Source organism: Fukomys damarensis, unplaced genomic scaffold, assembly GCF_012274545.1.
Source record: "Fukomys damarensis isolate Sample0158 unplaced genomic scaffold, DMR_v1.0_HiC HiC_scaffold_26, whole genome shotgun sequence".
Lineage (NCBI taxonomy): Eukaryota > Metazoa > Chordata > Mammalia > Rodentia > Bathyergidae > Fukomys > Fukomys damarensis.
In genome coordinates, this window is record NW_022900938.1 from 17,519,108 (window position 1) to 17,543,953 (window position 24,846).

The window sequence follows — 24,846 nt, forward strand, 5'->3', positions numbered from 1 at the left end:
CTCCTCATTAACCGTGACCAACCCCAACTCCTAGACACTTACAGTCACCCCATCCCCAGCTAAGCTTGCTGTTTGTAGGCAAAGGCCCTAACTCTAGCAGAACATGGGGTACCCATAAATTCCAGATTTATCTCTACCTAGAGTATAATGTTTCTGAGGCCTTTAAATCATATGTTCACCAGGCAAGGGGAAGAGAAAAGAAGTTAATCTTCTTGAATTTTCAGTTTATGCTCAGTCTGCAGAATCTGGGCCCCACAGGTATCAAATATTGTCAAGCAACGTTGAAGCACAGACTAAAGTAGGAATCATCACTTCGGAGCCTGAAGTGCCCCCCCCCCAGTTGCAGACCGCACTTTTGCAGATCACAGGAAAGTGAGCGAGGAAAGGAGCAGAAGGAACCACTCAGATCCTGTTTAACAGAAGGGAAGCGGGAAGTAGCGGCTAACAACTGTTTTCATTTCAGTAAGGTGCTGCATGACTGTGGTCCCTGCTTATGGTTTGTGTTCTACGCAGTCCCTTGGTGCCAGAGCCCTTTTAACTCATCTTGGATTGAACCTATCATGTATCTGCCCTCGGCATAGTACAGCGCCCTCTTCTGGGTCCTGTACTGCAGTTTACACTCCTATCAGCTTTTAAAGACAACAGAGCAGGTTGTCTCCCCAGGCCTATGTGGGTCAGGGGGTAAAAGCTTTTTAATATTTCCCCAAAGTCTTCTCTTTTCTTCCATCCTCTACTCCCTGTCTCTTCTTCTTCCTTGTCCCCTCTTCCTCTTTCTTTTTCTCCTCCTCCCCGCCTTTTTTTTTTTATCTCCATCTTGTACAAACTCTCCCTCCTTGCGGTGGTAGCCCAGCTCTATATTTACTGAGAGCACAATCAGAGCAGGCTGAGGGTATTCCCAGCCTCCTCTGGCCCAGCTTCTAGCTCCCTGAAGAGCTGTGGCATTTCTGGAGCTGGATCTTCCAGCAGGAAGTCTATTTATGGGGACTGCCTTGTGATGAGCTTGCACTTGGAGCCAGCCAGCGGGATGACAGATGACATTTCCAGTCATAGTAGGGACCCACCAAGATCGTCTGTACCACACCAGGAATGAGCAACCAGATACATATGGGTGATATCACTTTAACACACTCTTAACTATTAAGAGAAGTGCACTTCCCATTTGCTTCTATTTCGTATTGAACCAATCCCTGATATAAGTTTAAAAGACCTTCAAAAACCTGGGGTCCATTCCTCCTTTCCTTTTATTTTTATACAGACATAACCATGCATTTCATGAGTGAAACATGCACACCCTGATTTTCCCACCACAAGCCCATTGGGAAAATAATCGAGAGTATTTTCAGTGTCCTTTAGTCAAATAAAGATAGGTGTTCTAGTTTACAATCTGAATATCAGAATGCAAACAGATGGTCAGTTTCCACAGCTAGTTTCCACAGTGGTAATAATATTGGTACCTAGGTATCATCATACTTATTATCATTATTAGTTTTTAGGTTTAGATATTTAGCACATTCTGTAAAGTGAATATCTTGCCAGGGAACTAGACCACACCTACCTTTTGATTTTTAAGTTTATCTTGAAACCCACTGTTTTACGTTCAGTGTCCTTAAAGTCTTTGAAGCTCAGTTCAGACAGATTCTGGAGACTATTTAGTTCAACGTCTTTATTTTTCAGATGAGAATACTGAGGTGTAAATATATCATTTTCCCTTTAGTAGTCTGCTAGAGGAGTATTTGTCTATCGTATTTCAGAGGGTCAACTTTGGGCCAGGGACTCATTTCTTGGGCACCAGCATGCTGGTCTTTTGGTATATTCAGAATTCATCATTCATGTATTGTGGTCTCATTCAAACTCTGCATGGCCTGATGTTAAATGTGTCTTTTTTCTGTGTTTTTCCCTTTTATCCTTGATTTCTAATATTTCTGTCTTCTGTACAATTTGGTCATTTCAACAAAAATTTCTCTCTTGACCAATTTGTAGCTAATTTATGTTGTCTTAATTCCACTGAGAACCCTTGCAAGAGAATTTAGTACCCCAAGGCAAGAGAGTCTGAATGTGATTTTTATTTTAAAAAAATTTTTATTGAGTTTATTGGTACATTTCAGGTATACAGTATAGTTACAGTCATTATTGGGATCTTGTACCTTTATATGACAGGTCTTGATTCTCATTTTTCCCCTTTGTCCCTGCCCTCCCTTCACCCCCTCCTCCCCTCCCCATTTACAAACACTTTGTTTCCATCTTTTCATTTTCTTCAATTTTTTTCTTTTTCCTTATTACTTTTCCCCTATCCTTCCCACTTTCCCTACACCTTTAGCCCTTTTCTTCCCATTTCACAATGTCTGTTATTTCATTAGGATCTTATGTACTATTACAATTTATTCACACCAGAGAAACTATTCAGTATTTACACATGTGTGACTTATTTATTTCACTTAGGAATATATCCTCAATATGTATCCATTTTCCTATGAATGAATCTAATGTCTCATTCTTTATGGCTGAGTAATATTCCATTTTATAGAAAAAACACATCTTCTTTATCCACTTTCCAACTGATGGGCTAATGGGCTGGCTGTTTCCAAGTTTTAGTTATTACAAAGTGTGCCACTATAAACATAGGTGCGCGTATATCAGTGTGGTATGATTCTTTTTATTCTTTTGGAAAGATACCCAGCAGAGGGATGGCTGGGTCAAATGGAACCTCCAGTGACAGCTCTTTGACGTATCTCCATATTGATTTCCATAGTTGAATGTGATTTTTAGAATGTGGTGATTCCTAAAGAAAAAGAACAATGATTTCACACCTTGATGATCTTTGGGTTAAAAAAATTGCTTCTAATTTTATTCTAAGACATATAAAATTATAAAAACCTAATTGTTTTCATTTACCTACTAGAAAATGTACCTGTCAAACTACTGTATTTTCCACCCATAGATACATTTACATGCATAAATGTTGACTATGGGTATATATTTTCTTGCCTTGCTATGTGAATAAGTCATTAATACACAAAGCACTTTTAGATAGCATTCTAGACATATTCTGTGCTATATTACATGCAGAAGAGCATCATTTATTTCTCATTCTCCACATATCTGCATTTAGAAATGTAATAAGTTAATATGGACCACTTTTTTTCTTGCAACCTACCTAACCAAAAATTACCCTTATATTTATGTGGTGTTAATAGAAATTTGTACCTAGGGGATCGATCATATTATAGGTCACATTTACTGAAAAAAAATAACGATGACAGAATTGGGTTGATGTCCATTTTCTCAGAATAAATTTTCCACACAGCTTTCAGAGAGCTGTATTACCTTATTCTGAAGTGTTTCCACTACAGGAATATCTTGCCTATCAGGAAGTAAGCAGGGAAGGACTCGGCATATATATTACATATGTCAGTCATGGGTTCCAGGGGCACAAATTCTTTTGTCACTTTGGATAAATCTGTCATCTTATTTCCAGACATAGAAGCTGGATTAGAAGCAGTAAATTAGAATGGAAAAATGGTGCTGCTATACACACAATTAATTACATTTTAAAAAGAATACTGACATTACTTGGCACTTTGCCCCTGGAAAAAAATATTCATGGACAGTCACTGGCTAGCAGGAAAATAAATAGGAAAAGTTTGTATAGAAAGCGAAACACTCACTGGGCAGCACTATGATTATCATATAGACAATAATTAGTTTCCAGATTTATATCCTAAATTTGCTATTTAAAAAAAGAAAGTATCTTTATTTTAGCAAATATCTGTAACACGATTACTGTGTGCCAGGTTATAAGCATACAGATATTGTGAGGAATAGTCTAGGGGCAGTTAAAGTCCATGGGGGCTTCACAGCCATAGAGATTCATTAAACAGACCCCATCTGGCTGTTATATGGAAATGGGCAGGAAACATTACAATTTGTTCTGAAAACACATTTGACATCAGTTTACAATTTTACACTTTTAGAATTTTACACCTGCAAAGTTATTCTGTTGACTCCATTAGAAAATTAGAGACAGCTGGAGTTTAAAATTATATTTGTCATATCTAGAAAATAAGACAAAAATTAATTAAATATCTTATAAAATAAAACAAATAAAAGCTAATGAATATATTCAGAAGACACAAAATGTGAAGAATGGATAAAATACTTATTATTGAGACCTACTCTTACCTATAATTTTATTTATTTATTTACTTACTTACTTACTTTCTTATTGTTCCTGGGGATCGAACCTTGTGCTTGCCAAGCAGATGGCAGCACCACAGAGCTAAATCCCCGGCCCTGATACCTGTAATTTGAAACAGCAATAGTCTTCTCTTTCCAAGTTGCCCCACTTTCTGTGTGGTACAGTGCTGAGCTTGATGCCGGGAGACATGGTGTGGTTGCCAAATGGAAGGAAGACAGGAAGACTTTGTCCTGAAATCTCTCCAGCCCAAACATTGTATTAATAGTTGTGTCGAATCATTTGGGCTGTTTGGAGTCTTTGACTATCTTCATTTCAAATGCAAGTGTCCCTGAGCTGTGATAATGCTCCAGCCTTCCGTGATTACAAAGGAGCATCAGAAAGCTGCTCTCTTTTTTTTTTAAAGAAGCAAAATGGTGGGCAAGAAATGAAGCTCACGAAGTGGACACGAGGAGAAATGAAACTTGACTATTAATTTTATATTTTTGCACCTGGTCAAAACTACGTCATAGTTCTAATGAAAGCTTTTCTTTTTAGAGGCATTTTCTCAGTTTTAAAATGTCCCACATCCTTCACACCAAGTGGCCTTGCCAGCAACAGACTTGCAAATAATACATTCTTGCGCCAAAGCGCCTCAACCGGCTTAGTGGAGCCTAAGAATAGTAAACCAGCCCCTCCCCACCCGCCGCACCAGCACCATCATGGGCCTCTTTCCCAGGGAAGCTGTCTTCATTCCTGACCCTGAAAGGGGGCTTGTGGCTCGCTGGGAAATTTGGTAAAGATCATCATTCTCCTAGTTGCAAAGGAGCTACAGTTTTAAATCTTAATAATCTTTTGTGCAAATATAGCTGTGTTAATTTAGTATGTTTATTCCATGGCAAATGTGGAGGAGGTAAACAAGTAGAAAGATAGGAATATCAATTTATTTGCTGGAAAAAAACCTTGATTTTTGCAAGACTTTCAGAAGCTGTATTAATATGAATTAGGACAACATTTAAAGATTTCTAATAGGGTAAAATGTTTCTTGCCTCAAACTTCAAATATCTTTTCTGCTTATGTGCTCAATCTGAGCAGTTGCCTTAGCTTTTTCCACCATTCCCCATTGTTGACAGGCTAACTAAAGTTAGAAACAGCTGCATGAACAATGATACTACAGCCAAGCAACCGTGACACTCCGTTCCCTTAAAAATATGACCCCCAGTTATGTGGGGATTAGACAGGAAGTTTAGTTTTCTTACTGCAATGTGCAGGTAAGAAAAATTAGGTATGGCTAGATTTTTTAGTCCCTGGAGGCGGTTAATACCCACTGCCTTCCACTTGTATCTGCAAACAGAGGGATTAAATTGGAAAAGGTACAAGGATTTAGCATTTGAATGGATTTCCAGTGGGACTAAATGAGAAAAGTGCCAGCAACTTTGTTGAGGGAGGTCATGTGTCAGAAAGAAGCCGATCCCATTTCACATATCCATAGCGTCATGAACATTCTTTGGCCTTATAAATCATCTGCAGCAGAAGTGCACACATTCTGAAGCACACAGAAATAAAACCACACTCATCAGTTAGCAGTCTTGAATTTCTTAATCCAAAGTGAACTTGAAATCTTGTGATTTAGAATTAAAGCGCAAAGGCTGTCTTTCTGCATCCCTCAAATAGTTTTTTCCCTAGATGTTCATTTTTAACGCTTAAACAGATGGTATCTGAGGGTTAGAAGAGGGACCTCAGAGCCCCTCTTCCTCCCCCTAGGCTAAAGTTTATGTGTCACATTTCAGTAAATAAAAATAAGATTGAAAATTTTGTTGTCCAACAGATAAATATTAGCAATAGGACATATAGTAGTTTCTCCTTATTTCATTTTCATTTTATTTTTAGTTGTGTTAAATATGCATGAAGTTTATCATTTTAACCATTTTATGTGTGCAGTCCAGTGATATTTAGTTCATTCACATTGTGTGCCATCATCACCACTTTTCATCTGCAGAACTTTTTAATATCCCAAACCAAAACTCTATTATTTAAAGGTAACTTGTGAATGAGGACAGGTTTTATTAAACAAGAGTTTCTGGATTTCTCAGATGTGGTGCTTATTACATTTATAGATTAAATTAAAACTGAGGGGGAAAAAAAGCTCCTGCTTAAGCTTTATGTGAATAACTCAGGATATAGTTATTTTATAGCCCATTCTCATAAAATTGACTTGATTTAGCCTTTTCTGCTAAAATCAAACACATGCACATGAAAACAGTGAATTTTTAAAAAATTATTTTAATATAATAAAAGTAGATATTAATAAAGAAAATATAAAAGCTGTTCTATGAAAAAATAATTTTTCATAAAAAATGATTAGACAGTAACAATGGTAAGTATACTGTGTATCATTATCTAAAAAATATATTTTCATCTACTAATCTCTCAGCTCATTTCCTAATAATACTAATAATACCCCCCCTTTTTTTTTGCTTAAAACATTTTAAGTATTCACAAAGTATCTCAAATTGTATATAATAGACAGACTTTGAAGGCTAAGTAGAGGGGCCTGAGCCTCAGCTGACTAACTTGAGTTACGGCCAGCCCTCAGAAATGAATTGAGTGGACCAATGGATTTTGATTATGAACTCAGTTGGTTTCTGAGGACTGGTTGTAACTCAAGTTGGTCAACTGAAGGCTCAGGCTCCTCTGCACAGCCTTCAGAGTCTCTCTCCTGTATACAGGCAGATCTCAGTGTCCTTAGAGAGACATTGGCCCAGGATTTCTCAATTAACCCCACACAGGAAAGAATGTTGTAATATTCCTTCCAGAGCTCTTTGGGGTTAAATCTGTATCTGAGACCATCTGGAAGCACAAGTGGCTGGCAAGCATTTGAGTCATAAGTCAAGATTTTGGTTGTTAGTTAAAACTAAAATTTTGATCATAACCCAAGTTGTTCCTATGTCAGGCTGGTTGTAACTTGAGGGTCCACTGTTTTAATATACTACCTTTAAATATTTTCCTGAGTTCTAATACAGAAAAGTTGAAGCTATAGTTCAATTCCTTGTATATATACTTGGTTACATTGATTTATGTGGTCTCTGTTCTTGATTTAGTGTGTAGCTAAAATTAATGTTCAACAATTTCATTTACTATATAAAATATACAGCACTGATTAAGAGTAAGTATGTCAGATTCAAAACGTACATGAGTATAGTAATTTCTGTGCCAGGAGTTTATAGATGATTATCTGCTGCAAGAAGTGTTAAAGATATGGTTAAGGCTTTATTTTTGTAATAATTATGAAATATTAATAGAAAATATAACATTTTGAAATGAGAATTTTGAGAAAGCATGCTTTTTTCCTAGGGTAGATACATTTTTCTGCATCGTAAATATAAAATCTAGTACATACATGTCTTTCATTCCCTCTCATAATTTATTTGCTACATTGAAGAGTCGTATTTTTCTGACTTTTCTTACCGTAGCTGAAATTTATTAACCATGACATCGTTCACTCTTGTTAAAGGCCTCCGTGTAATCGGGGTTCGTGTCCTCTTTGTGCTTCTCTTGCTGTTAATACCTAGGGAGAATTGCCTGTTGATATGCTTATCCTTCCTCAGCACAGAGAAAAGACAGAAAGTGGGATATTCAGTGGAATTAAAGAGCTCTGGTGCACTGGTAAAGTCACACTGTTCCTAAGACTGTCATAATCTGTATTCTGCTCCCACAGTGTAGACATACACCGTGCTAATACACACATTAGCATCACCATCACTGGCTCCTACTCTCACTTTTTTAAAGTACCTCTGACATTAATGGCCCATCTCTAAGAAATAAAACGCATATTAAATTTGCTCATAAAAAGTAATTTTTAGCAGGGTATATAAACTTCTTTTCCCACTGAGTGTCGTATTGAGACCTCTCTTCCAGCCCATTAATGTCCTAGGTGGTCTACATTTCAACACTTCATTGACCTCTTCACCATGAGCTGCCCCTTGGAGTCTTAATAAATTTATTCATGATGGCTGTAAGAGAGCATCGGAAGGTAGAAGGATGTGGGGCAGATCTTAGCACATAGAGAATGAAATGAATGGGGAAAATGACCCCAAATTTTGAAAAAAGTTTAGAGTTGGTGAAAATCTATATATAGCATGTTAGACACTTGCGTGCTTGGGGGCCAAAGGGATGTTTATTTAATAACTGTAACCCTAATTTATAAATCAAAAAGTATTAAAAACAATTTATAATTGTTTATATTGAAGGTCTGTTTAAATTCACATTCTGTATACTCTTAGATTTGTTTAGTATTGAGGATCCTTTGAATACATTTTGAACACTATGAATATTTTGAAGTGAAGGAGTACAAACAAGTATTAATTTTATGATTTTTAGGAAAGTGTCTGTTTTTTTTGTATTGAACTGCAGCTTAAAGAGTCATTCAAAGATATCAAAAAGAAATTCAACAATTTGAAGTTTAATTACACTAAGAAAAATGAAAAAGCTCGACATCTGAAGGCTCTTAAATACCACACCCAACAAGTTGATATGTATGCTGAAAAAGTACAGGTAAGGAAAAAAATATTGTGTGCGTATGTATGCCTGTATCTGTGTAGTCATCTGCACTACTACGATTCTTGCAAAATCATTTTGCATTTAATTCTAGATGCTTCTTTTTATAGCACTGGGATTGAAAGAGTATCCAATTTTATAACAATTGGGTTTCTTGTAAAAAAAATAATGAATTTATTTCTATTTTCTATTTCAAAAATAACTTTTTTCCCTACAGCCCCAAAATTTTTTTGGTTATTTGCTTGGCATTCAGCAAAATGATGCCAATTTTAAATGAACTAACCTATAGTAATAATTTATACAATAATTCAGAATAGCATTCTACCTGGAGTACAATTTATTTTTATAAATGTATAATTACTAGTGCTTGTTAAATTGATAAATACAGAGTTTTGATGTGGTCTTTTCATATTTGTTTTTGAGACAAGGTTTCACTGTGTAGCCCAGGCTGGCCTTGAACTCAGGCAATCCTCCTGCGTCAGCCTCCCACATGCTGAGGTTACAGACACGCATTTTTATTTTAGTCATATTCACCTTATCATTACCTTCCCTTACCCTGCCCCTTCCTTCACCTTTATTCTCTTTCCCCTTTCTAACGATAGTAAGAATACAATTTCTATCATCTGAAATCAAATGTATCTTTTACTATTTTAAACAATTAATTTTGAGTGCTAGGTTTTGGCTTATTCGTTTTTAAATTTAAAGTTACTTTTTTAAAAAGTCACTTTTAACTGACATAAACATAAAAATTTTACGTATTTTGGAGGTATCATGCATTTTTTCCCTACGTGTATATGCTGTGTAATGTTTACACAGGTTAAACATACCTCTTTTCTCAGGCATGTATCATTTATTTCTGGTGGAAGCATTCAAAATTCCTCTAGTTTTCTGAAATAGGCAGTACATTGCCCACCGTCATACTCCTCTTCAAAGACACTAGAGCCTCTTTCTTCTGTCTAGTTGTAACTTAGTTTCTACTGACCAACTTTGAGATTTCTTTTTTGAGGGAGCTTCAGAATGGTTTCTGGCAAACCTACCCAGCCTGTGTGCCTCTCTTCTCCCCGCCAACACATACATACACGTGCGGGTGACAGACGTGCACGTCTTTACCCCTCACTATCTGTCCTTGCACCTGTCTATGTCAGGAGCTTCCTCCCTGGCTTCCTCTCATACCCTCTTGATGATCACATATATGGTCTGGATTATTTGAATGCCCTTTGTAGGAGACAGCTTTGATTATGTGATCATTGTCTTTTTCTAAAAATCATGCTATTCTTCTCATACCTGTACAAGTGGGTTTTCTTTACACTTGAATTTCTGTTCATTGTAATTATGATTTTTTTGAAAGCATCACAATGATGGACAACACTTTTTCAAAGGTTTTCTCTCACTGTCATTAGCATTAAATAAAAAATTGAATGTTATTTTTAAAACTTTTTGCATAGGTTTTGAGAAGAAAAATGGAAAAACTTCACAAAAAAACTTCTGATTCTTTCTTAAATTATCCAAGTAATAAAGTTAATGTCCTTTTGGAAGCCATGAAAGATTTGCAAAAACATGTGGATGACTTTGACAAAATTGTCACAGACTACAAGACAAATTTGGGCCTGACTGAACATCTCCAGGAAGTAATAGAAGAGGTATTTTCTTTATGTTGTAGTAATATTTTTGTTATAATAATGTTTAAAATTTTATTTTGCTGCTTTATAACAGTGTTGCTATTCGTGTCATTAAGTCCCAGAATCATACTCCATTTCATAGTTATTTCCTCAGGATAATTTCCTAAAGTGGAATTGTTGAGCTAAAGGGAATGAATGTTTTAAGGGTTTTTTTGTTTGTTTGTTTGTTTGTTTGTTTTTTAACTGTATTGTCCATCTGCTCTTCAGAAAGCTTTTACTAACTTACTCTTACTGGCAACCCATGAGAGTTCCCATTTCTTCATAACCTCATCAACTCAAGCTGTTTAAAAGTCATGATATTCACGATATTCATCACTAAATGTGAAAATGCTCAGGGTGGCTTATTTATTTCATAGGATTTGAAAATATTTAGAAAAAAATGATGTGGGATTTTTTGAGAGTGCAAAATTTGATGTTGGTGTATTTTTGTTGTTGTCAAGAGGATGAATGGAGGTCCGCATACAAAATGTGAAGTTTGACGATTTCAAGTTATTTCACGTTTCATACGGAAGGTTTCTATTCTTGAAGTTCTTGAGTGTTCTTTGTTGCCATTATTCTGAGATATGAAGTGTCTTTCTTTACGACTAATACAGTGGCGTTCTTAGATTTAACACCACATTAAGGAGGATCAAAATGATTATTTTCCTGCCCCTGATGTATAGTTTTGCTGCCCCTCTGTGGCACTTACTTAAAACCAGTTCCTAGCAGAGTCCGTGTTGCTATTTCTCACCAACATAAGTGCTTCTAGCCCGGGTCATACATTCCTTCCATCACAATCATTTATTTTTAGTGAGAAACTGTTTCAGTTCTCCACTGTACTTTGAAAATATGACTGTCTTCTATTTTAAAAAGGTAAAAATGCCATTCTCAGGACATTATTTCTTCTATCCATAATCTAAGTCTCATTCTTAAAAAAGAATTTATTTATAGAGTATACATTAGGCAGTATTTTACCCAGGATTGCTCAGTTTATCATGCTGGATTTTGAATGTTTTCACTTTCCATTTGACTTATGTTTGAATTCTTTTTTTTTTTTAATTCTTTTTTTTTTTTTTTTTTTTTTTTTTTTTTTTTTTTTTTTTTTTTTTGCACTTGCAAGTAGGTGGCAGAACCACTGAGCTAAATCCCCAGCCCCTGTACCAAATGTTTACGTTTTTAATGCTGAATGGCTTTAAAAGTCTGAAAAAGTCCTCTTAGGAATTATTTTTCAGAAAAACCTAGGAGGGCAGGAGAATGAAGGGTATTTTCAGACTTTTTATTTTCTAATTTTATTTATACATACTTCCATACTTATTTCTACCTTTACTATCTAAAATTATATGCCAGTGTTTTGATAGTTTCTTTAATATGACTTAGAAAGTTCAAGCCTATGTAAATGTAAAGTTTGAGAAATTAAAAAATTAAAAATGTCTTGTTTCACTGGCTAAAATAAAGAATTTGAGAAAGCTGATAGTTGTTCAATCTGTGCTTTATCCCATCTTAATTTAGTGTTACTCTTGGTATGAAGATGCAAGTGCTACCATTGTACGAGTTGGAAAATATTCCATGGAGTGTAAAACAAAGGAAGCTGTGGAAATTCTCCACCAGCAGTTCAATAAGTTTATTGCACCCTCAGTGCCTCAGCAAGAAGAAAGGATTCAGGAGGTCACTGACCTGGCTCAGCGCCTATATGGTGAGATCCCTCTTAAGATACCTGTGACTTGCCACTGGACAAATCTGTAGTAAACTAATCCAGCAGAAAGCATAGCACAGCAGCCTTCGGGGTCCTATACCAACCTATTCAGGGAAAAGACTCAAGATAAGAGGCCACATCTTGCAAAAGTAAGCAGGCGGAACTTCTGACAGCAAGAGATGAAGCCCCCAGTTTTTAACTACCTGGTTTTAAGTCCTCCTTACCTATATATTTTTTCCACCATTTCTCTTGTTCATCTCTAGGGCAATAAAACTAGAACAATGCTCAGCTTCTGAAGATAAAAATGTCTTAATTTCCACTCTGGTCATTCCTTGAACAACATACAAGCTGCAGTAATATGTTAGGCACAAAGCTAAGACTGAGTGCGGTCCATGACCCTCTCATATCTATGAGGGATGTGAGACACAGCTTCCTGCAGCTAATGCAGTAAACAGGTCTCTACTCGTCATCTCACAGCTTCTTTCTCTTCTCCATGGTTAGGAAAGATAATATCGTAATCTGCCTGAGATTCCTTTTTCCTAAAAAGTATCTCTGCTTAAGAAGTTCCTGGATGGGGGCCGGGGATGTAGCTCAGTGGCACGGTTCCTGTCTGGCAAGTGTAAGGTCCCGAGTTCAATCTCTGGAACAAAACAAAAACAAACAACAACAACAACAACAAACAACAACAACAACAACAACAACAACAACAACAAACAGTCCCTTGATGGTACCAATCCTTAAAGGCTCTAAGAAATGGAAGATCTTGTATCCTTCCTTGTTTGTATCCCTGGTTCTCTCATCAGCTGACATATTATTATACAGTGATTGTCTGTTAACTGGCTTTTCTTACCCAAGTACAATATCCATGGGAGAAATCATGCTGCCTTTAGTTCCCTCCAACATGGCACACTAAGTGTTTGATAAACATTTGATGAATAAAGGAACAATTGAATTAATAATATGATTAAATATAAAAATGATATGCCTGTATAATATGGATCGTATAAATTTAATTTTTTTTCATCAAGTATGGTACTGTAGGGATATATTACTCATTACAGGCCATTCAGGCATTACTGAACCCAGAACTTTAATACAAATAAATTTATCTTAAAAAGTAATTTTGTGGGGCCAGGATTTAGCTCAGTGGTTCTGCCATCTGCCTCATAAGTGCTAGGTCCCAAGTTTGATTCCCCACTACAATAATAATAATAATTTTGTGTACTTACTTTGTACAAGGAGCTATGGTTGACATAAAGACAAATAAGTCTAGTTCCATCATTTAAGAAACCATAGTCAAGGACTGAAAGCCATGATATAGTAAATGTGGTAAGAAAGTTATGAAATGTATGTATTAATTTGCTAGTTCCACCATAACAAAATACTGCAGATTGTGAGGTTTAAACAACAGAAATTTGTTTTCTCACTCTGGTAGTGACTAGGAGTCCAAGATTGAGATACTGGAAAAGTTGGGTCTCCAAGACTTCTCTGCTTGGCTTGCAGTTGACCACTTTCTTGCTGACACTGCATTGCCTTTGTAATCCACTTTAATTTGATTTTTATAACTGCTAAGAAGTAGAAATAGAGTTGATTTTTATAATTAGTGAGAGAAACGGGTCTAGTTTCATTCTTCTGCATATAGATATTCAGTTTGTGTGAATTCTGAAGGGAGAAGTGCTGGCCCAGTTTGGCCAGTAAATATGGCAGAAGAATAGGGTAACATACATTTGTGAGAAGCAGGTTGAAACTATATTTGTAGAGGGATTTGAGGACCATCCTGGGAAATTTTCAGTTCTCTAAATAATGAAGAATCACTGAATGTTTTGAACAGGAGAAAGTGACCAGAATTGAGTTTTAACAATATTACAGCAACATTACTTAGGTTCCATAAAAGCTACCTGGTATACGACAGTCATTTTTCTGCGCTACCTGGGTATTCAAAAATTCCTTCATGAATTTATTTATTTGATGAACAAGTATTTATTTAAAGCTTGCTGTCTGCCAGCGCTTAAACACAGGGAGATGACTGGGTTAAAAATTTTTTTTCCTAAATATTTGGCTTTAAAAATAGTTTTATCATTTCTCCTTCCCAGGTTTGGAAGAAGGAGAGAAATACACTGAGAAAATAGTGGCAAAACACAAAGAGATTCTTGAGTCTATTACTGAATTATGTGGGTCTCTCACAGAGCTTGAAGAAAAACTGAAGGTAATTTTTTCTTTCCAGAGTGTGTTTTTTCAGGTGATATAAATAAAAATGTGTTGCTCAAATGCTTTCTGGTGCAAAGATGTTCTAATAGATATTATCAAGAGATGTGATGTGCACATTTGTTTCACAGTATTCTAACATCATTATCTGAGTGTTTCTGATAATTAATTCTATTTATTTTTCTTCACCGCAGAGAACAATATTGCTGAAAATGAGAACTAAATACAATTAAGGTGCCTTGTTTACATTAAATCACATCCTAAAGGATAAATGTGTACCATTAAAACCCAAACTACAGTCTTTATTAAGTAGTCTTAGTTTGCGTTCATAAATAATAGATGTAAGGGCTGTTTTTATTCTTCCAAACTCTGACACCAGAGAAAATGAAACTAATATTCAGGTATTCTATTAATTGAACATTTAGCTTCCTGGAAACAGTTAAATTAATCATCATTTTCCATGGAATAAAACATTGATGGTAAAAATTATACAGAAAAGTACTGTTTCTGTGTGGGACAAAGCCAAACAAAGGAAAAAATATATGTTGTTTTGTCTGTGTCATGTCAAAAACTAGTTTGATTAATGCTGTTTCTGTAACTGACTGAAAGAACTGGTTATTTAGAATGGGCAGATAGCAAAGTAATTAAATATAAGTTTTAAAAAAACCAGCTGCATCATTACAGTACTAATTCCTTAAGTTACTGGATTTCTGAGCCACACATTCTCTAAGTTATTTTGTCTCCCTGGGTCTCAGTCTCCTAGTCTGCTAGATAGATAGTACAGTGGCCTTAGGAACTGAATAAAAATGCTCAAGATTACTGTTTTGATCACTGCTGCTATTGGTGCCCAGTAGTAGTCTTGCAATGCAGAGTAGAATTATATCTATTTTGTAGCAGCCATGTTTTCTGTACGAATTTTACGTCATCAATTTGAGTGTTATTCCATTCAAATAATTTGTGAGACTTTTAATTCAGTGAGTACCCAAATTATTTTTTCCTTCAGTTAAGAATTGAGATTTTTTTAACTCTGTCAAAATGAACATTTTAACGCCACAATGAATGTCTGTGAATAGCATTTTCTTTTCTTTGTTATTATTACCTACACATAAATTCTTCTAAACAATTTAGGAAGATTTGTATGGAATTGTTAATATTTCTAACATAAGTGTCGATTTATTTTTCATAAATATTTTATAATTACATGGCTACCAGTAATGTATGAATGAAGCATCTACCTTGTATTTTTGAACATTTGTGCTTCCTCCTCACTCCTACCTGATCTCTGGAGGTTCTGTTCCTTCTCCTACCACCCCATATACTGCTTGCTCAGATTCTGCTTCCCTCAGTCTACAACATGTTTCACGTTTATGTTGCACATCTACAATCTAATGAAAGCCACTCTCCAAACAAGTATACCCTTCTGAGCTCTTTGCCATCGTGGTTATCTTCCTAAAAGAGCTGTTTCCACAGCCTGTGCCCGCTTTCCCATTCCCCATCCTTGTGACACTCCCTATGGTCAGGACTGTGCCCAGGATCCAGCCCACCACTTGGATTCCCTTTTGCACTAGTCAGAAGCGTCCTACACTCAGCTAGAGTATCCTTCCTGAGTACAGTTCTGCTCATGTCATTTCATGTAAGAAACACTTTTACTACGAGCTCTGTGTCTGCTCTGTGTGAAGTTCAGACTCAGACTTTGCAGTGTTCTGAGGCTGGCTACCTGTTCCCACTGCTGTGCTTCTCTGTTCATTGTATGTCTCTGTCTCATTGGTCTGGTATTCCATTACCTGGTATTTCCCACTTCTTTCCCACTTTATATCAAACTTACGAACTGCTATCTCTCTTTGTAAATGTTTTACTGTGTCTGAAAGACAAACCTAAATATATCTTCACAGATCCTCCCTGTGATTGCCTCTCTCCTCTTCTACCACACTTTGTTCTTCCCTCCTGTCCTAGTCTAATCCAGCTGCTATACCCAGTGCCATAGACCAGTTGCTTTGTAAGCAACAGATATTTATTTCCTTTTTTCCCCATTAAGTTTATTGATACATTTAAAGCAAAGAGTACAGTTATATTCATTATTGGGGTCTTGTATACCTTTACATGCTATGTCTTGGTTCTTGTTTTTTCCCCATACCCCTGCCCTCCCTTCATCCCCTTCACCCTTCCCTATGTAGAAAGACGTTGTTTCCATTTTTTCATTTTTTTCACATTTTTTCTTTTCCCTTATTTCCTTTCCCCTCTCTTTCCCACTTCCCCTTTAGACATTTTCTTCCTATTTCATACTCTCAATTATACCATTTGAACCTTATTAACACTTTTAGTTTTTCACACCAGAGAAAATATTCAGTACTTACTAAAGTGTGTCCTATTTATTTCACTTAAGAGTGTAGCTCAATGTGCATCGCTTTAGCTATAAATGTTTCTAGTTTCTCATTCTTTATGGCTGAGTAGTACTCCATGTAAAAGAAAAACCACATCTTCTTTATTCAGTCTCCAGTTGATAGGCATTTGGATTGTTTCCAAGTTTTAGCTATTATGAACTATGCTGCTATAAACATGGGTGCACATATATCACTGTAGTATGATTCTTTCAGATCTTTTGGAGAGGTACCCAGCAGAGGGACAGTAGGTCAAATGGAACCTCTAATCCTAGTTTTTTGAGGTATCTCCATATTGATTTCCATGGTAGTTGCACCAGTCTGCACTTCCACCAATAATGGAGAAGCATTCCTTTCTCCCCACATCCCCTCCAGCATTTGTTATTGGTTGATTTCTTGATAGCAGCCATTCTTTCTGGGCTGAAGTGGAAACTTAGTGTTGTTTTCATCTGTATCTCTCTCAAATGACCAGTGATGTTGAACATTTTTTCGTATGTCTATTTGCTGCTTTTACTTCTTTGTCTGAGAAATGTCTGTTCATTTCAGATGCCCATTTTTGAACCAGGTCTTTGTATTTTGGAGGGTCTGATTTTTTTTTAGTTCTTTATATATTCTATATATAGTAGTCCTTTGTCTGAGGAGTAGCTGGTAAAAATTTTTTTCCCACATTGTAGGTTGTCTCTTAGTTCTGTTGGTGATTTCACTTGCACTACAAAAACTTTTTAATACCATGAGATCCTAATTGTTGATTCTTTATGCAAGTTCTCATGCTGCTGAGGATTTGTTCATAAAGTCTTCTCCTATGCCAGTGTCTTCAAGAATTCTACCTAATTTACTTTCCAGTAAGTTTAGTGTTTCTGTTTTGATATTTAGATCTTTAATCCACTTGGATTTTAGTTTAGTGCATGGCAGAAGATAGGAATTTAGTTTTAATCTTTGGCAAGTAGAAAGCCAGTTTTTCAAACACAATTTATTAAAGAGACTATCTTTCCTCCAGTGAGAATGGTTGGCTCCTTTGTCAAAGATGAGGTAGCTGAGTATGTCTCATGTTGTTTCTGCATCTTCTAATCTATTCCATTGATCTTTGGGTCTATTTCTTTGCTGGTACCGTTCTGTTTTTGTCACAGTGGCTTTGTAGCATAGTTTCAAGTTGGGAATTGTGAAAGCCCCCTGCCACGTCCCTGCTGCCTAGAATGGTTTTTGCTATTCTAGGTCTCTTCTGATTCCAAATGAATTCTTGGATTGATTTCTCAAGTTCTGTGAAATATACTGTTAGATTTTCAATTGGGATTGCATTGAATCTGTAGAGTAGTTTTGGAAGTATGACCATTTTCACTATGTTGAGTCTTCCTACCCAGGAGCAAGGGATATCTTTCCATCTTCTTACTGTCCTCTTCTCTTTTTTCAGAGTGCTGTAATTTTCAGTGTAGACATCTTTTGTCTCCTTTGTTAAATTAATTCCTAGGTATTTCATTTTTTTGGATGTTATTGTAAAAGGAATTGTTTCCCTAATTTCTCTCTCAGTGAGTCTGTTGTTTGTCTACAAGAAGGCTAATGATTTTTGAGTGTTGACCTTGTATCCAGCTGCTCTACTGAATCTGTCAATTAAGTCTAGCAGTCTTTTGGCAGAGTTTTTTGGGTCTTCTATGTAGAGTATCATATCATCAGCAAATAATGACAGTTTAACTTCTGCCTTTCCTATCTTTGTTACTACTTATTTTCTCTTGTGTAATTGCTGTGGCTAATGTTTCTAGAACCATATTGAATAGGAGTGGTGATTGATAATGGAAGTCCTTGTCTTGCTCTTGATTTTAGCATGAAGATTTTCAATTTGGGGCCATTTAGAATGATGATATTAGCTGTTGGTTTTTCATAGATAACCTTTATCAGGTTGAGGTGAAGACCATCTATTCCAGTTTTCTATAGGGTGTTTATCATGAGTGGGTGTTGAATTTTGTTGAATGCTTTTTCTGCATCTATTAAAATGATCATATGGTCTTTGTCTTTGATTCTGTTGATATAGTGTATTACATTTATTGATTTATGTATGTCAAACCATCCTTGCATCCCTGAGATAAATCCAACTTGGTCAGGGTGTATGATCTTCTTGATGGCCTGTTGTATTCTGTTTGCCAGTATCTTGTTAAGGATTTTTGCATCTATTTTCATTATGGAGATTGGCTTGTAGTTCTCTTTTTTGGTTGGGTCTTTCCCTGGTTTTGCAATCAAAGTAATACTTGCTTCCAGGGATGAATTTTGAAGTATTGCTTCCCTTTCAATTTCACTGAAGAGTTTAAAGAGTAGTGGCAACAGTTCTTCTCTAAATGTCTTGTAGAATTTCATCAGTGAAGCCATCAGGACTTGGGCCTTTCTTTGTTGGTAAATTTTTAATTACATTTTCAATTTCACTGAATGTAATTGGGGTATTTAGACTTTTTTTTATATCTTCTTTGTTCAACTTTGGAAGTTCATATATATTTAGGAATCTGTCCATTTCTTCCGTATTTTCCATTTTATTAGAGTACAGATTTTCAAAGTAGGTATTGATGATCGTCTGGATTTCTTCTGGATCTGTTGTGGCTTCACCTTTTTCATTCCTAATTACATGCATTTGAGCCTTTGCTTTCCTTTTTTTGATAAGGTTGGCTAGGGGTTTGTTGATTTTATGTATTCCTTTGAAAAAATAACTCTTCGATCCATTAATTTTGTATAGTTCGCTTAGTCTCCATTGCATTAAATTCCGCTCTGATCATTATAATTTTCTCCCTTATATGAGCTTTGGTTTGTCTTGCTCTTCTTTTTCTAGAAGCTTAAGGTTCAGCATTAGGTTGTTTATTTGAGCTCACTCTGTTTTCTTACAATGGGCATTTCCCTCATAGAACTGCTTTCATTGTGTCCTATAGATTCCTGTATGTTGTATTGGTATTATCATTTAATTGTAGAAACTGTCTAATTTCTTCTTTAATTGCTCTGTGACCCAGTGGTTGTTCAGCAGGGTATTATTTAATTTCCATGTGTTTGTGAAGTTCTATTAATCTCCAGTTTAATTGCACTGATAATACATAGGGGATAAGTTCAATTCCTTTGCATTTATTTAAGCATGTCTGTTTTGGAGAATGACCTCTGTGCAGCCAAAAAGAATGTATATTCTGACTTTGTGGGGTGGAACACTAAGTAGACATCAACTAAGTTCGTTTGTTCTAAGACTTGGTTCATTTCTGTTATTTCATTGTTGATTTTTTGTCTAGATGATCTGTCTGCTTGTATCAGTGGAGTATTGAGGTCCCTTACTACCATTGTTTTAGTGCTTATTTCATTCTTCATATTCATTAATATTTGTTTTATATAGTTGGGGGTATTAGTATTTGGTCCATATATTTTTATGATTGTAATTTCTTCCTCTTGTATTATTCCCTTTCAAGGATATAGTGGCCTTCTTTGTCTCTCTTAATTAGTTTGTTTTGAAATCTATTCTGTCTGCAAATGAGATAGCTATCCCTACTTTTTTCTGGGCTCCTGTCACATGGAGAACTGTTTTCCTTCCTTTTACTCTCAGTCTATGAATTTCTTTGTGGATTAAGTGGGTTTCTTGTATACAACATATTGTTGGATTTTGCTGCTTAAGCCATTCTGCCAGCCTGTTTCTTTTGATTGGTGAATTGAGACCATTAACATTGATGGGTATAACTGTTATGTACTGACTTTTCATTGTCATGTTATTTTCTTGTTGTTGGTTCTTTTATTTTTTTCTCCTCTCTCCCTTTAATTTCTTGTCTTGCCTGGTATATTTGCTCTGTTGGCCCTTATGGAGTTGTGGTCTTCATTTTCTTTTTCCAGGATATTGTTTAGAAGGGATTGAAGTGCCAGTTTGGTGTTCATGAAATTTCTCAGATATTTTTTGTCGTGGAAGTATCTTATTTCCCCCATCAAATTTGAAAGATAGTTTTGCAGGATACATCAGTCTAGGTTGGAGGTTGTTTTCTTTTAGGACTTGAAATACCTCACTCCAGGCTCTCCTTGATTTGAGGGTTTGTGTTGAAAAGTCTGCTGTGATTCTGATAGGCTTTCCTTTGCATGTGATTTGTTTCTTTTCTCTAACTGCTTATAGTATTTTGTTCTTCTGTTGTGTTTTCTGGAATCTTAATTATTATATGTCTAGGTGTAGATCTTTTGATCATGGTTAATTGGAGTCTGATATGCCTCACTTATCTATAAGTCAAATCATTCCCCTTTGTTTGGGAAGATTTCTGTCACTAATTCTGTGAACAGCTTTTTTATGTCATTTGAACTTTCTCCTGCTACTTCATGGAGTCCTGTCAGTCTTATATTTTTCTTCTTTGCATCATCTAAAAGTTGTTGGATTGATTTCTCATAGTCCCTTACTATTTTTAAGAGATCTCCCTTTTCATGGTCACTGACCACAATCCTATCTTCTCTATCTGAAATTCTGTCTTCACATTCATTCATCTAGTTGAAAATGCTTTCTTTAGAGTTTTTAATCTCCTGGATATCTGTTTGAATCTGTTTCATGGATTCCATTTTTTTTTTCCCTATGTTTGGCATTCAAGGTTTCCATTTCTTTCCTATGCTAGGCATTTATGGTTTCCATCATGGTCCTGAGCTTATCTGTTTTTTTTTATCTGTTTCTGTTCTAGAGTCTCTAATCATGTCTTTCATTCTTCTCACCATCTCTGTGGTTATCTGGGAAATTATTTCATTTTGAATTTTTCTAAAGCCTCATTTATCTGTTTTATTTACATATTGTGCTATCAGTTCAGGGTGTCCAGATGGTTAACTATCAGACTTTTTTATCTCAGTTCTCCCAGAGTTTACCTTCGGTGGGGTGAATGTCTATGCTTGTGTCTTGTTTAAATGCCTTTTCATTTCTGTTTTTGTTGTTGGTCCTACACCTTAGCCCAAATGATACAATCAGCAACACAATAGCATCAAGCTCAGCTTAGAAAATGACAATTTGTGGTAGTTATTAATCTATCACCTTTAACTGTGTGAATTAAATCAAAATTGAGGACCAGCCTAAAATATGTTTAGAGTGAATAAACTCTTTAATATAGCAACTTTACCCTTCAGGATGGGGATTTAGAAGGAGTTGGGGAGAGAAGGATAGATAGGATAGAGAAAGGTTAGAAGTGAGGTCAGAGGACACAGGAAGATCACACAAACTTTAGGGAGTTGTTGAAGAGAAGAGGAGAAGACAGAATAATATACCCATGAACAAAACAAACTAACAGCAATGGGGAGGCTAGAGACTGTAATCACTTTCTTTTAAAACTAATGGCAATTGAGAGAAGGAAAAAGAGAAGAAAATAAAAGAAAGAAAATAAATTTGAATTATAGGAACGGGAACAAAAAGGAAGAGTAATGGAGATCAAGGTGGGAGAGAGAGAGAAAGAGAGAGAGAAAATAAGACAAGAAAATGATTTTTAAAAGGAAAAAATTTGAGAAAGAAAAAGATAACATTTTTTAAATGATTAAAGATACAAGAAAAATATTGCTTTGAAAATAAAAAATACAAATAGAAATAGAGGGCCTCCTTCAGGGAGGAGCCTCTGTTGACAGAATAGACAGCATGGGCAGGAGTGTGTAGATCTAAGTTAATGAGTCTCAGTAAGCCAGCAGCTGTCCCCTAAGGTTCAGGCTGATTTTTGGCTGCAAGGCCCAAGTTGAGATCTCTGACCTCCTGCTGGGTTGAACTGTGCAAGGGTCTACTGCAGGTTCCAGCTGTCTTTCCCCTGAAGTTAGATCAGGTTCCAATGTGAGGTGCTGGTCTCTCCAATTTACCCACTATGGTGGTGTGATGTGCCTTTATTGCACATATTCTTCACTTTTCCAGTGGCCTTTAATTTCATCTAGGAGCCTCAGAAAGGCCCTCTTTCTCTTGTTTGTGGGGTTGGGGTGCACAAACACCACTGTGTTGGCGCCCGCACAGCTGGGCTCCTCTGGCACACTGGGTCAAAGTGTCAGGCCTACCAGAGGTTTGCGAGCTGCTGAGCTCCTCTGGCATGCTCAGACATTTATTTCCTACAGCTCTAGAGCTTGAGATGTCCAAAACCAATACACCATTCGATTGGTGCATAGTAAGTGCCTACTTCTTCATAGACAGTGGTCTCATTCTAACCTCACATGTTAGAAGGGCAAGAGATCTCTCTGAAGTCTTTTACAATCTGTTGATGAGAGCTCCACCATTATAACCTAGTCACTTTTCTGAGGCTCCACCCTTTATACCATCACTTTGGAATGATGATTTCAACATGAATTTTGAAGGGATGTGAAAACCCAGACCATAGCAATACCATGGACATCAGATATCACTGGATTAGCATCCCAACTACCTCACTTGATTTTACTTAAGAAGTCCTCCAGCTGTGCTCAACTTAGTGTCCCATAGTACATTTAACATGATGCTTTGACTTTTAAGTCTAGTTCTTCAGAAAGAGTTTGGCATTTGTAGCAAATACCCAAAGGATTAGCACAGAGGAGAATTATTTAGAGCTAAAGAAAAAGCTTAGCTTGGGTGGATTGATACAGAAATGAGGAAGGATCTCTGGCAAGAGAAGGAGGCATCAACATCACTCATGAGTTACAAATGCAACAAAATCCCATCAGTGAATGCTGACACTTCCAGATGTTTGTATAAAAAGCATAATGTTCAGTTTTTGTGTTTGTTTGTTTGTTTTTCTGTTTGGTGGTATAGATCTCTTTTTTAGGGGTTATCAAAGTAGATCCAGAAATCCCTGTCATGGCAGAACTTAAAGTAATTTTTGTTTGTATGGTAATTAGATCTTTGCAAAGAATATGTGTGTGTGTGTGTGTGTGTGTGTGTGTGTGCGTGCTTATATTTGTGTTATCTCCAGTGATTTAAAAATATCCCAGAGAGGGAAATAAGGCAAATGTTGCTTTCCTTGTTTTAGAACTAAAGGGACAGGCCCACATAGAAGGCCCCATAAGGAGTGGATAGATCTGGAATTCCATAGATCTGGAATTTGAACTGAGCTCTAATTCAAAATCTAGCATTCTTTCCACAACAGCTGCCATTGTGGAATTAGATATCAAGTGTGTACTAAAGCAGAGTGACTCATTCACTAAGGAAAAGCAGTTTAGTTTTACAGTTGAGTTTTGTCATTGCTGTTGCTGTTTTGGTTATTTTTGAGACAGGGTCTCAGTATGTAATTGAGACTGACCTAGAACTCACTATGTAGCCCTTGCTGGTCTCAAACTCACAGCAATCCTCCTGCCTCAGCCTCCCAAGTCCTGGAATTACAGGTGTGCACCACTACACCCAGTTTACAAATGAGATTAAAATGTTGCTGCATATGCCTGTTTCTTAAGGCCCCACATCATGGCCTTGTTCCAGAGAGCACATGGACTCTGCTGTTGGACTGTGACCCTCAGACACTGATGCATCTGCCACTTGGAATACAAGTGGCTATGTTCACCTTCACAAAATCTTTTTAACCTCCGTGACTAGTGCTGAGCCCCATGAAATGCAGGGGAAAAAAATCAACCACATGAAACAGTTGCCTTTCCCTTTACCCTACTCAATGATATTTCCATCCTCTTTTCAAGAGTCTCCCAAACAGACTGTTTGTTTTGCTTTTCTGGATTTCCTACTTTTCTCTCCACCAGAGACATGTAGTTATTCCTACCTCATTGCTGCTCCCCAGCCTCTCCCAGTAGTTTAAATTGCACAGTGGTTACTATCTCTAGAGAATCCTCAAGCAGGAGCATCCTGTTAGAACAATTACTTCTTTCCCCACTGGGCTTTTAAGCAATCCATTTTTACTGGCAGCGAACTTTATCAAAGGAGTAAGGCAGGAGGGGCGCTGTGAGCTTGGAGAGATAATTTTATAAATCACGTTGGTCTCTTGTAGAATACTTTTGTCAAAAGTGGATTATGTTTTTCTTCCAAGGAATTAATGTTCCTCCAATTTTCCTGGCCTAGGCTCTCATTAACTGTTGCTTTTTATAGCAGGGAAACAATCTAAAGATGAATCCAAATTTGGGAGACTTTCACTACAGTTGTATTGACCTACTAAAGGAACCAGTAAGAAATAAGCAGATAATACTCAATGAAGAAATTAATAAGGTAAAGAAAATTACTTAATTTCAGCCGGTCTTTACTTTTGTTATAGCTAGTCATTACTTTTAGTTATTGAAAAAGGTGAA

General features: G+C 36.4%; 1 protein-coding gene across 1 annotated transcript in view; it reads left to right on the top strand.

Annotated features, from left to right (window-relative positions):
- Ccdc141 (coiled-coil domain containing 141) overlaps nt 1-24,846 on the top strand; it is a 189,912-nt gene that overhangs the window by 154,613 nt on the left and 10,453 nt on the right. The window contains exons 20-24 of the mRNA XM_010636779.2: nt 8,585-8,725; nt 10,174-10,368; nt 11,896-12,079; nt 14,173-14,285; nt 24,650-24,766. Of these exons, the coding sequence (XP_010635081.1) occupies nt 8,585-8,725; nt 10,174-10,368; nt 11,896-12,079; nt 14,173-14,285; nt 24,650-24,766 (750 nt within the window). The remainder of the gene's footprint in view (nt 1-8,584; nt 8,726-10,173; nt 10,369-11,895; nt 12,080-14,172; nt 14,286-24,649; nt 24,767-24,846) is intronic.